General features: G+C 53.6%; 5 protein-coding genes across 5 annotated transcripts; 3 read left to right on the top strand and 2 right to left on the bottom strand.

The window, feature by feature from the left end:
• Positions 1-48: 48 nt before the first annotated feature.
• TIF34 (translation initiation factor eIF3 subunit) lies at positions 49-1,275 on the top strand (the record flags this gene model as incomplete). The annotated part of the gene is made up of 5 exons (XM_049351475.1): positions 49-93; positions 152-190; positions 239-260; positions 314-787; positions 839-1,275. The coding sequence occupies 5 exons, from the start codon at positions 49-51 to the stop codon at positions 1,273-1,275; spliced, it is 1,017 nt and encodes a 338-aa protein (XP_049214113.1).
• Positions 1,276-2,224: 949 nt separating this feature from the next.
• Positions 2,225-2,792, top strand: MBF1 (multiprotein-bridging factor 1; the record flags this gene model as incomplete). Its single annotated transcript, XM_049351474.1, has 2 exons — positions 2,225-2,386; positions 2,481-2,792. The coding sequence occupies 2 exons, from the start codon at positions 2,225-2,227 to the stop codon at positions 2,790-2,792; spliced, it is 474 nt and encodes a 157-aa protein (XP_049214112.1).
• Positions 2,793-3,516: 724 nt separating this feature from the next.
• On the top strand, positions 3,517-5,270 carry J4E79_002575 (uncharacterized protein; the record flags this gene model as incomplete). The annotated part of the gene is made up of 4 exons (XM_049351473.1): positions 3,517-3,651; positions 3,779-3,985; positions 4,084-4,727; positions 4,937-5,270. The coding sequence occupies 4 exons, from the start codon at positions 3,517-3,519 to the stop codon at positions 5,268-5,270; spliced, it is 1,320 nt and encodes a 439-aa protein (XP_049214111.1).
• Positions 5,271-5,672: 402 nt separating this feature from the next.
• Positions 5,673-8,065, bottom strand: J4E79_002574 (uncharacterized protein; the record flags this gene model as incomplete). The annotated part of the gene is made up of 5 exons (XM_049351472.1): positions 5,673-5,802; positions 5,853-7,597; positions 7,645-7,766; positions 7,817-7,886; positions 7,943-8,065. 5 exons carry the CDS (start codon positions 8,063-8,065, stop codon positions 5,673-5,675), a joined length of 2,190 nt encoding a protein of 729 aa, XP_049214110.1.
• Positions 8,066-9,405: 1,340 nt separating this feature from the next.
• J4E79_002573 (uncharacterized protein) lies at positions 9,406-9,994 on the bottom strand (the record flags this gene model as incomplete). Its single annotated transcript, XM_049351471.1, has 2 exons — positions 9,406-9,840; positions 9,893-9,994. The coding sequence occupies 2 exons, from the start codon at positions 9,992-9,994 to the stop codon at positions 9,406-9,408; spliced, it is 537 nt and encodes a 178-aa protein (XP_049214109.1).
• Between the last annotated feature and the right edge of the window lie 3,250 nt (positions 9,995-13,244).

Below are 13,244 nucleotides of genomic sequence, written 5' to 3'. Positions count from 1 at the left end.
CACATATAAGCCGACACACCACCCCGCCTCCACACACCCATCACAACCATGAGGCCCATTCTTCTCTCCGGTCACGAGCGTGCGCTCACGCAAGTCAAGGTTCGCATGCGCCGTGCGTAGGATGAGGGACGAGGAAACTAATGGCATACAGTACAACGCAGATGGAGATATCATTTTCTCCGTATCCAAGGTACGTTTTCCTCCCGGTTTTCTGACGCGCGGAAACTAATTTTTGTAGGACCACGTCGTTTGCGCCTGGTGTTAGTGAACAACCTGTACAAGAGGAATGCGAATAGAAGCTGATGCGGTGCAGACTCACACAACGGCGAGCGAATCGGAACATACCACGGACATCAGGGAGCGCTATGGACGGTCGACGTAAACCCATCCTCTGAGCTACTGGCTACTGGTGGAGCAGACAACACCATGAGGTTATGGCATGTGCAGACAGGCAAGCTTCTCCACACCTGGGAATTCAACACCAGTATCAAGCGCTGCGAGTTCTCCCCAGACGGCAGACAGCTACTTGGTGTCACCGAGAAGCGATCAGGACATCTCTCCACCATCTGCGTCTACCCCATCAACCCCGACCCGGAGGCGCAACAGTCGGACGAGCAGCTGCTCAGGATCGTATGCGACGAGTCCAAGGCGACAGTCGCTGGCTTCTCATACCTCGCAAAATACATCATCAGTGGACACGAGGACGGCTCAATAACCCAGTGGGATGGCAAGACTGGAGAACTGCTCAGCTCCAACTACGACGTTCATGAGCCAGACATGCAAATCAGTGAGTGTCATGCACACCTCTTTGGCTGGAATGAAAGCTAACAGTGCGCAGCCGACATCCAATGGGCTCCCGACCGAACCTACTTCATAACCGCCAGCAAGGACAAGACCGCGAAGCTCGTCGACGTCGAAGAGCTTAACGTCCTCAAATCATACGTTGCCGACACACCCCTCAACTCCGCTGCAATCACACCCGTAAAAGACTACGTCATTCTTGGTGGAGGACAAGCAGCCATGGACGTCACTACAACCTCGGCACGTCAAGGAAAATTCGAGGCCCGTTTCTACCACAAGATTTTCATGGAGGAGATTGGTCGTGTGCGTGGTCACTTCGGTCCCCTCAACTACGTCGCCGTACACCCACAAGGAACCAGCTATTGCAGTGGAGGAGAGGACGGTTACGTGCGTGTGCACCACTTCGACAAGCCATACTTCGACTTCATGTACGAGGTTGAGCGGGAAGTCGCGCAGTCGCAGTCGAACTTGTAATAGTATGACCTCACGAAGAATGGTTGATATGGTTCGATATGGCTGCATGCATGCAATGGCGTTCCGGCGGTCGGGTTGGGTGCTTGTCAAGATTAGACGAGCCTTTGTCAAAAGTTCATGAGCGATCAGGGCACATATAGACACTTTATCTAAGTGTCCGAGCACATGTACCTCATCAATGAAAACTTCAAGCAATATACTGATGCACATTTCCATTGTGTTTATATATGTCCCGCCCCAAGCACCAGCGCCTACCCATAAGGAGCAGACACCCAAGCATTCGGTCAAAAGTACAAGCAAAGGGCTTGGAACGGGTTGGTAGCTGATCTTCCTGCTTTTGACAAACGAGTCCATCATCGAGAAGGAAGGACGACGTATACTGAAGAGGTTGTAGGTACACAGAGTACCAAAGGATAAAGACGCGTCGATGCTGCTCACTCCGTCGAGCGCAATGTGAGACGCGAAAGAAAAATATTTGTCAACGACCTATGATCCAAACACAGCGGCTGGCTTGAAGGACTGGTAGCTAACAACGATGTGACACACAATGAGTGCGCTCGTATTAGCCGTCACAAACGACCGTTGAATGTAGTGATTGTTCGGTGAAAGAAGGGCGGAAGAACATTGAAGGGCTGAAGCGATCGTGGAAGCTTCGAGAGACCCTGTCCTAAGCGAGTTTAGCGCGTGGCGGTGACCTCACCTGCCGCTCCGACTCATCGCGGTCACACATTGCTCTTTGGGCCTCTACATAAGCAAAAGCTCAATCCTCTCTACTACAAAGCCCTTCACATCCACATTACATTTCCTCCCTTCCAAGTTCGCCGTCTGACAAACTCATCGACGAACAATCACCCATTTCAAGAGGACACCCCACATCTGCGCCCAACTCAGCCTTCCGCACCCGACAATCACAACCTCAACCCCTCTACTCCTCAACACCACATTCAAGATGTCTGACGACTGGAACTCCGTTACCAAGATCGGCAGCCGCACTCGTGGTGGCGCCGCCGGACCCCGCGAAACAGTAGTCAAGGGCAAGTCAGCTCTGAACGCTGCCCAACGTAGCGGCGGTATCGTCGCCACAGAGAAGAAGTTCGCTTCTGCCAACGCCGTGAGTACTCCTTACACGTCCGACCTGGTTTAACAACTTCGTTCTTCGTGATTCCCAAAGTTCACTCAAAACAATACTAACCGACCAGCCACAGGGAGCTTCGTCAGAAGGCCAGCGCCTCACCAAAGTCGACCGTTCCGATGACATCGTCAAGCCCAAGACCGTTGGTATCGCCGTCGGCCAAGCCATCGCTAAGGCGCGCTCCGAGGCAAAGAACGACAAGGGCACAACTATGACGCAAAAGGATCTGGCTACAAAGTGCAACAGCACACCCACCATCATCGCAGACTTTGAGCGCGGCACAGCAACACCAGACCAGAAGCTGCTAGGAAACATGGAGCGCGTGCTTAACGTCATCCTACGGGGTGACAAGATGGGGCAGCCCAAGTTCCCGAAGAAGAAATGAGCGGGTCATTGCTAAGGTCGCAGACCGGGCGCAAGTACACGCTCAGGTTGCGATTTTGCGATGCATTCCGCTTCTAAAAGTCGGCTTCGGCTGCGATAAGTCTCTTCTGAATTAGCGGGCTTGGGATGGGCGTTTGATGGACATGACGGTAGAATACCACAATGGTGGACAGCGTACGATAGCTACGGCCTAGCCTGTACTGCGCGGGCTTTGTAGCTCAGTCTCCTTGAGCAGCTGTAGAAACTAGATAAAACTACGATCTACGCGCAAGCAATACGTTGCCTCTGAACATGCAATTAACGTCATCGAAGCTACATGATGCGCAGCATCGCACTAAATCTCTCAGTTGTATCCTCATATGCGGCGAGCGAATCTCCACCCCTTAGAGCCCGATGCTAGACAGATTCGAGTGCACCGACATATGTATCGTGATGCGGCCAAGGACATGATTGGCTCGTGCTAGCTAGCGACTCACCGTTACAATCGACAGCCCGCCGCCTACCTTCACAGCACAGCAACAACATGATAGCCTGCAATCCTCCCGTATAATGCTCATACCCTCATACTCGCACAAAATAAGGATTTGTGGTGTCGACATCCCCATGTAAACAACCTGCGCCTTCCAGCTTTACCTGCGCACGTTCCCACGAGAGTGCCTGCGCTAACCTCACCCAGACCAATCGTCTTTCTCTCTATCCTCCTCATCTTCTTGTTTTACTTGAGCATGAGTACCACAGATCAAAATTCGACGGTTCCTGTCCCGGCAGAGCCGGCGTTGGACCACCACTTCAAGTACACGGTGCAAAAGGGCGTTTTCATGCAGAGCGAAGATGAGACTGATGATAAGAGATTCGATTTCGTATGTTCCACTCTTATTTTCGATATTCTGCACACTACTATGCATTTTGCAATACCGCTATATCCTGTCGCTTCATTCACATCATTTGGATTTGGCATCCAGGGTAGCTTGCTAACGTCCGTGGCAGAAGACACAAAAGTTTGGTCTGATCGATCGTTCCTACCCGGGAGAAGATGGCAGCGAAGAAAAGCAATGGAAGCGTCTTGAGAAATATGTGGCTAGTCTGGAAGCCACTAAGAAAGATGGCGAGAGCTACAAAGTACTCTTTCTGGGTCGCCATGGTCAAGGTTGGCACAACGTTGCAGAGACAAAGTATGGGACAAAGGCGTGGGACGTAAGTTTAACTTGCCTTCTGACACTGTCTCTTTTGGAGAGTTATTTTTCTTCAGACAAGTGCTATGAAAGACACCGGCTGCTAACACAAACAACAAGTGCTACTATGCCGCCCTCGACGGCTTTGACGGCATAACCTGGGCCGACGCAAACCTCACCACTGTAGGCCAAGACCAAGCTCTCGCCGTGAACAAGCTATGGGCCGAACAACTACCCCTCGGCATCCCACCCCCACAAACATACTACGTCTCGCCCTTGACCCGTACAATCGAAACAGCAAATCTGAGCTTCAAGTCCCTTCCACTTCCGTCATCTCACCCCTACAAACCTTTCATCAAAGAACTCGTCCGCGAAGCCCTCGGCGTACACACATGTGACCGCCGCAGCACAGCCTCACACATCAAAGCTACCTTCACCGATCCACCTCTCACTTTCGAACCCGGTTTCTCAAACGAAGACCTTCTCTGGGAAGCTGGGTATAGGGAGCCGCGATCTGCAAGACGGTACCGCCTAGCCACATTCCTGGATGATGTTTTCGCTACCGACGACAATGTGTGGTTGAGTTTTACCAGTCACTCGGGGGCGATTGGCAGTATCCTGGAGGTGCTTGGGCACAGGACGTTTGCGCTTGAGACGGGGGGTGTTATACCGGTTTTTGTCAAGGCGGAGAGGGTGCAGGGGAAGAGGGAGGTGCCGCCTAAGGAACCTAGTGCTTCGCCGCCGTTGTGTGATGGACCGCCTCAGTAAGATCAGAAAGGGGCTCTGGAGCAGATTGAGGAATGAGAGGATCGGCAATCCTACACTGTGACGGGTGACGTGTAGGGTAGTCTAATCTGATAATCTCATCACAACCGAATCGATTGTTCACGGTTTGCTATTTCACGCGTGTAATCCACGACGCACTGCTTGTCATGATAGCACAAATATTAGCGAAAGCACATAAAGAACACAGTCTGCTCTCATATCCCCGTCTCATCAACTACCATCTACCGATTCCTCAGCAGCAGAAAATGTCCACCACTCCGCCTATCAAACGAGACCTCTCTTGGACTTTCGATCAACTCAAGACAAAGTACGACATCCTCTGGAACGCGTACTGTGATCATTACATTCCGCTTGATGATAGGAGTGAAGAGGATAAAAAGAGGATTGCCGAGCTTGAGACTTTGGTTCAGGAATTTGAGAAGAAGGACGAGGCCAGGCTTGAGGAACGGAAGAAGAGCGAGGCGCAGAGCAAGGCATCAAATGAGTGGCACGACATCTACGTTGACCCAAACAATCCATAGATGGAAAGGGTGGACGAGATGCACGTAGACCTCGAATCATCCCCTGTTGAGTGCTGTAACGCTCAAACAGACGTGGAATGAAACGAGACCTTACTGGTAAAGCCAAGCGAGACAATGTACAGTTAATGATGTGTTTCATTTGCTCATAGGTATAGCTTAAGCCTTCGTGCCGAGATCGACTCCTGGTACCGTACCGAAAAGTCCCATCAGTTTCACCTCCTGCGAACAATACACGTGCTGTGCTGATATGTCCACCCCATCCCTATACAGACACGCTGACAAACCTCATGAACGCAACCCAGGTTCATTTTCCACTGCGCCTCTAATACGAACAACGAAGCAGACCCAACATCTCATGCAGATGCATCTCGTGAAGTCGTAACAAAGTAAGCAGGAGTCGTTTTACATCATGCCAAGGTCCTCCATGGCTTTGGCGTAGCTGTCCCAATCGGTCAAAGCACCGAGAGCACGACGCTGGTGTGCACTGAGAAGCGTGAGACCGTAAATGTAACTTGCGTTGACCCATCCGAAGCTGTGACACGTTAGCCATGAACTAGTAAAATGATTTGAGGAGAAACATACCCTTCGCGAGGAACGCCCTTGAAGTCGCTGCCTTGGTTACCGTACTCGGCCTCAACCTTGTGAGGATCGATCTTCCTTGTGACATCGTACTTCTCAACGACAACGCCATTGAAGTCAACAAATGCCTTGGTGACCATGAAGAGCCAGCGGTAGGCCAGACGCTGGGCTTCCGCATCGTAGCCGTATCGCTGCATACCGACCCATGCAAGCATCTGCTGTGGCGCCCAACCGAATGGATAATCCCACTGACGGTTGGGGCGGTCAAGTCCAGTTTTGCCGCGCGACTTCTCTGTACCCGAAACAAGTCCTCCGAAGGCTTCCAGCTTAGGCAAAGCCTTCTCGACAAGAATGCTAGCTTGACGGGGAGTGGCGAGACCGGACCACATGGGCCAGAAAGTAGTGGCACTCTCGTAACCGGTGCGTTCTTGCTTGACAGTGTTATAGTCGAAGTACATGCCTGCCTCCTCGTCCCAGAGATACTTGTCCACATTAACGCGGCGTTTTCTAGCGCGGCGCTCCCATGTGGAAGAAGTCTCAATATGACCAGGCTTCATGTCGCCAGTGCGGAATCCCTCTGGAATTTCGAGCTTGTCGTTGAAATGGTTGCGAATGCATCGACCAATGTCGACTTCGTACTTGTAAAGCAGCGCATTGACGTCAACGACGGCGAGGTCTGCTGCGACCCTCTCCAGACGGTAGGAGGTGTCGTGTCCGGATTCACGCACAGCGCGGTCATGTAGGAAATAATCATCAAGCTCAGGCTCGTTGACCTTTCCGTTGTTGTATGCATCGACGAATTCCTTAAATGTCATACCATGCTTGTCGGCATACGGCATCAAGACGTGGTGGAAATGGCTGGCCTCCGTCTCGGGTGGCACACCCCTTCCGCCAGGTCGGTACCTGGTGAGTCCAGTGACAGGGTCTAAGCGCGGCGCGCTCATCCAAACCGAGTGGTATTCCTTGATGGCAGCAAGGATACCGTTGCGCAGGAATTCTTTAGAGTCAGGCTCGTGCTTGATGCGTTCGTAGCATCGCAGAGTCATGTCGGTGAGGAAGGGTGGCTGGGATCGGCAGAGGTAGTATGTACGGTTCGCGTTGAGAATCTTGTTGTAGTGCTTGATGCAGAAGCAGAAGTGAATGACCATGGACTTGACCAGGTCGACGCGGTCGTTGACGAGGAGACCAAGTGACTCCATGTAGCTGTCCCATCCGTAAAGCTCGTTGAAACGGCCACCAGGGACGACGAAAGGCAGGCCTCTCAGGTCCTTCTTCTTCGTCTCTGGATCTATCCATTCCTCCATGGCAATGGCGAGCAGGCCGGGTGCCTTGTTCAAGTCGCGCACGTAATCGTCGTTGTCACAGTCCTTGTCCAGCCAGATGACGTCGAGACGCATTTCGGGGTGTTCACGAGCAATGCGGGTGTAGTACTCGTGCTGCTCAGGCGCGCCCTGAGGAATGTATATACGCGGACGTGGGTCGTCTGTCCAGTCCTTGGGGTCGACACCGACTTTCGCAATGTTGGAGCCATCGATGCGGCGGGTGAGGCCGTCCCAGAAGGAGAACTGGATGAGGCGGCTCAGGCGGTTTACGGGGTTCTCGTTCAATCGCGATTCGTCGAGCACAATGGTCTTGCGGCCGTAGTCTTTGGCGAGGGTGAGCTCCTGGAGCAGGTTCGAGAGCATGTAGGTGCCGCGGACGTCGTGCTTCTTGAAGGCATTGGAGCCGAGCGTACCAAGAGAAATGGTCTGTGTCTTGTCAGCCATGGCCTCCGTGTAACTGCAGAGCATCGTACCTTGGGACCCTTGTCGTCGATTGTGATCTGGTAGTTGCCGTCGGAATCTTCGCGGGTGAGAAGCTGGTGGAGCGTCTCCTCGACGTTTATCTTGAAGCGGCGAGGCTGCAGGGAGATTTCATCTGGTCTTGTCAGCCAATGGCGCGGCGTGGGTGCGGTGGAAGGTACGTACCGTGACTGATGCGACGACCAGCAATGGCACCCTCGGCCAATGGAGCATTACGCGTGGAATTGTCTACGTTCTGCACTCAATTAGCCTCGTCATAGCAGTCGAAGAGGGCAGGAGCGCGGTACTCACGGCTGAGTAGGTCCTGGCTCTGGCATGCTTCTTCGAGTGACTCTCGCCATAGTAGACGTGCGGTGCAGCGTACGGGTCGAGAACAGTCGAGGTTCGGCGGGGCTTGGAAGATTGCGAGCTCATGCTACGGGGGCGGTGGGGCGAAGACACCAGTCAGGGGGTGTGGTGGTAGTGGGTGTTGTGGTGGTGAAGATGTGCTATGTATGGCGTAGGTACTGGCCAGCGTTAGCTACGAGCGTGGTTGACGGCGAGGGTGGGGGTGGGGCGGCACCTTTGTATCAAGATGCTTCAGAATCTAGGGAACGGCGGGCGGCGGTCACACGACGATATGCTGGTAGTGCTAGTCTAGGTGGCGGGTGCAGCGTAGGACTGGAGAGAAAAGATGGATATGCAACGGGCGAAGGTAGCAGTTTTGAGCGCTGCAAGGCCGGCAGGTCCGCCGATGGCAGCAGAAAGGCATAGCAGCAGGCGTCAGTGGTGGGTCTGCTATCACGATAGGCAATGACAGACCAGGCGGTGAAGCAGCTGCATCGTGCCAGACGCAGGCGGCGTGACTGCTATCAATGCGACAGCCAGGCGGCATGATGATGCTGAGCGAAGACTGCCAGAGGGCCCCGTGCTGCCCGCCCTGAACCCCTGGGGTACTTCTTCCTCCTCATCACCGTCGCGACTTGCACACGCGCGCCGACCTTTGCCGCCTCATCATAGTGCCCCACCAGTACGTCATGGCACGATGTCCTCGTTCGACAATCCGCGTGTTTCGAATCTCATCTGTTGAGCTTCAATGCCTTGTGTGCGCCGCCTTTGTTTTTCTCCTGGCCAGCTCCGGACGCACCTTCCTCGAGCGACGCGCCTGCTGTGACTGGCTCGGTTGCTGGGGTCAGGCGCTGCGTGTCCGTCAGCCTGCAGGCCTTCCCCCACGGGAGCCAGCAGTCCGCACTACACCCGCAACTCCATCGTGACCTCCGAACAGAACTTACTCTCCCTCTTACTCATAGCTCGAGAGCCAGCTGAGGCTGTCGCCTAATATTAGCCCATCAGGTCAGCAGATCTAGATGTCCGTCGACCTGCGCTGCATCTGCTGATGGCCCTCTCCGAATCTCATCCAACGTGCGACTTTTTCCGTCTGATGTTCACTTCCGGCTCTCCAAGCTCGGCCGTCTGCACGCCGGCCGGTCTTCGGATGCCTACCAGAAGCACTGCACAAGCACACAAGTTGCAAGGTAGGAGAGTGTGGGGGTTGTCAAACGACTCGTCGAGTCGGTCTTTTGTTGATATATACATTATACACTACAAAGTCATGCTTTTTCGTAGAATTTTGAGTAGTTCGGCCATTGGCATCGTGACAAAAGAGATGGTTGCGCAGTCTTGAATGGTATCCGTAAACCCCAACGCCTTCGCTAACACGCAAGCAGACAAACAAAATGCAAGACCAGCTGGTCGACGGTAATAGATGACTTTTTTTAAACTTCGAGCTTCTTTGCTGCCTGCTTTCGGCTCCTCCTCATACCTCTCCAGCTCCACTTTGATCCCTTCTCCAATTCTTGCACGGGTACGCCCAGTGTTGATGAATCTGGTCGTGGCGTGTCGATGTTGCTGCTCCAGCTGGTTGAGGCCGTCTCGAGTGATGTGGCGTTTGAGGCTGTTCTTGACATGTCGACACTGTAGGCGCTCTCGTATGACCTGAGCTTCGATTTTGGTCGTGATGGGAGGGGTTCTTGAAGAGCGAGAAAGCCGGAAGCGAAGCATCCACCGTACGCCTTCAACACCTCCAGTGACGCCGCTCTCCTCAAGGCGATGGTCTCTCTTTGGGTTTCCACGTTGCCGTCGTCTGACTCGGCGAAGTCACCATCGTATCGGTAGTAGAGTTGGTCATCCATTTGACAAGCGCTGTCAACCTTTGACATTGTTAGCAGTGAACCGATGAACTGTTCTCGAGTCAAGACATACCTTCTTGTGTGTAGCGGTGTGTAGTTGTAGGTTCTCCTCAGTGAGTTGAACTTGGTTGAAGCAAGTGTCCCAGTTGGGTGTGCGTCCAAGGTTTTGATACATGTTGGCTGGTGGTGGTGGAATGTTCCGATGGGTGCTTTTGATAGTATCGTAGCTCGAGGGTCTTGATGTAAGGTTGGTAGTTGCTGCTCTGTTGACTTTGAGTTTGACTGAACCAAAAGGCTAGGGCGCTCAAGTGTTATATACCGAGCGTCACTTGGTATCCTAGCCAGCAATCAGGACGGCATCCACCCCAGCATGCGCCATAGCGCCGCGCTCGCCGATTGACCCCAGGGATCGCGCCCAAAAACGTGGTACATGGCTGCGGCTCTACCGTTTCCGTCACCTTTCACGCTCAGACCAGATCAGCGTTCGTTGCTTTTAGTTGCCGTCTGCGCAGGGGCCCCATGGCAGATCCTAGTGTACTGAGCCAAGGGGCTGGCTGTTCAGCCATGCACAAACTCCACAATCTCTAGAGGCATGGCGCTTTCGTATAGTGGACCTATCGCAGGCGGCAGACGTGGCATAACTCAAGCCTCAACCCCTCTTGCTGCATTCTATCGCGTGCGCCGATCAGCCACGCTTTGGGACGCACACCAGACGCCTCAGCCGCACCTTCGTCGCAGTCTGCTGTCAATCTTCTATACTCGCAAGCATGTAGCCCTCACGCCGGCATAGAGGCTAGAGTTGACAGCTCACCTGACGTAGATAGCGCAACGTCTCAATCTGGAGTAGGTAAGCGAGAGACTCTGTAACCAAAAGCACAGTGAGCATCTGGCCGCTGGGCACGTTCAGCATTTCGAAACAACAACAGCCTCTGGCCAAATCTCACCGCCTGCCTGTCATCGTAGGACAACGGGCCTGGGAGGACGTATGCCCCTCACCTCACGGACGCAGAGCTAACTGCATGTTTCGAGACGCCAAGGGCGGTGAGATGAGTATTTGACAGCTGTTGCAAAAAGCACCAAACTGCCTAGCGCGGCGCGCCCCATGCGCCGAACGATGGATTCGCAACCATGTCGAGATCGTGACCTGTGATGCGGAAAGCCTGTTCCTGAGAAGATGCATGGAAGTCCTGGTGCGATGCCTGATCGGGATGCGACGCAGGAACAAACTTCTGGGCCGCCCTACGGCAGGGCCCTCCACCAATCTGCACTCGCACGCTGCCTGGCGATCATTGCCAAGCGTCACCTTATTCATGGTCACATTATCCCATCATCATCGCCAACACACGACGCGACGTGTCCGTCAAAGTATCGCAACCCTCTATCCAAGGCAATAGACAGGCAATAGACCATGTGGACTTTCATCGGTATTCAACGTTGAGTTCACCATCTTCTAATCAGGCGCCACGACTTCGGTGTCCGCGACATGCTCAGCTAGCCAGACCTCGGGAGATGCCCCCTGCCCAGATTGACTAGCGCGCAGGACGTCTTCGCTGTGGCTGGCGCCCACCATGTCCCACCTGAGAGGCCGACAGTTGCTGTAGATACACGGCCGCTCGTCGCTCCGGAACGCGACCGAGCGAATAAGCCCTTTTGTCCTGGGCGCTGGGTCCAGTTACGCAATCTGATCTGATCTCCCCTCCCGCGAACCAGGCACCCATTTGGCTGTGTACCTCGCGTTCGGGACTAATGCAGCCTTGTGCGAGAGACAGGTATGACAGCAACGTTTATGAGACATCAACACCAACGCTCGTCTCACTTCTCTCGGGACCTTGGTAGAACAGCTGTGCAAACACACGACACCTTCCCTTTCCTGAATAGACCCGCTCTGCATCATCCATCGCGCCTGCGCACTGCAACAGCGGCCCAATATCATCGTCATGAGGTATTCTGCCCGATTCGCATTCGCAACATGACCTCACGATGCCTCTGTGCTCTGTACCCTGCTGCCTCACATCTTGGAGTTGCCTTCTGGGGAATATGGTGCGAACACCACGGCCTGCACTATACGAAGCCTCGCCGAACCGTCAGGCATCATTTCCAAATCAGCAAACCCCAGTCCAATGACGTTCCCGCCCTTTCGCACCCCAGTCGCAATCCAGCAGGCCGGCGACCTAACATCCTCGTATGAACGATTATCGAGAAGCTTCATAAACTCCCATGTTCAAGATCGCGATTTGCCCATGTCAAATGACTCGACACCCCCGTCCGGATCGACCCAACTCCGCGGCCCAACTGTGGTGACTCTTCCACAGTAGATCGCCGACGAGTGGAAAGTGGATATGGCAGGATTCCACCCCCGGTTCAATACTACAATATCGCGAATCGCTATCCTGATCTGTTCGAGATGAGAATAGCAGCCCTGTGCATTTTACCCGCCCGCTTGGTCGCCGGCCAGATCCACCGGCGTAGCGCAAATCTATGTGTGACGTCGTACCTTTAGTCTACAAAGGGCAGTCGTTCGTCGCCCCTTTAGAGGGGCGCAGGTGGAGATTTGTGCGACTTTATATATGTTTCGGCTCTTCTACCGCTGCCTGCTGCATGTTGTTTTCTGCCCGATGATGGGGCGTCACAGTGCAGGGTGGATCGACCGGAAGATGCCTGGTCACAAAGGAACGAAAAAGTACACAGCAGAGACGTGGCGCATGGCTACTGTAACCACCTGGACAGCCACCGCCCTATCGCAACTCGTCTCGGTGAGACTTGTTCTTTTGTCGCCCACCTTTCTTCGGCAGTCTGGATGCGGAAGCTTCTTCGGACCTTTTTTCCTTCTCTCTCTCTTCCAAGGTTTCTCCTTTCAGTAACTGCCCTTTTGAGGGAGGGCCTAGATGGTGGGTTAGGTCTGGATGTGATGCGTTCGATCGTGACTTCCTCATCTTTCCTCACTGAGATCGGTGTCTTGTGCGCGCGTTTGAAATCGCGAGAGAAGGCATGGCGAGAAGACAAAACAAGGTCAAAGTGAAGCTGGTCGTTACAATTGCAAATATGGAGTCTAGAGCTGACATGGGTATAGATCTAGATTGCCTGTCGTGTCTGTCTGCCCGGGATATCCTGAGAACATCAACTCAACACGCGGGTTCTCGCTCAACTTCAAACCAGGACCTTTCAGCTCTCATTTCGTGGCTATCTCGAGATGTTAGGATGGAGCGCAGGTACCTTTGTGATTTGCTTGTTACATGCCTGCCTCGGTCATTGCCGTCATTTTCAGCTTCTTTGTCAAGCAGCACGGCCGTAGACTTCAGCGACATCTGCCAGCCACCTATCTAGATGCTGTTTCACATGCAGATGCGGTACGCGCATGTGTAAGTGCGGGTGCGGGATGTGGAAGTGGTGTTGCATCTTATCCAGGTCTTGCTTGTGAGAGCGGT

This window comes from Alternaria viburni, assembly GCF_023758015.1.
Source record: "Alternaria viburni strain BMP 2772 chromosome Unknown scaffold_4, whole genome shotgun sequence".
NCBI lineage: Eukaryota > Fungi > Ascomycota > Dothideomycetes > Pleosporales > Pleosporaceae > Alternaria > Alternaria viburni.
This window is presented reverse-complemented; position numbering and strand designations above follow the sequence as displayed.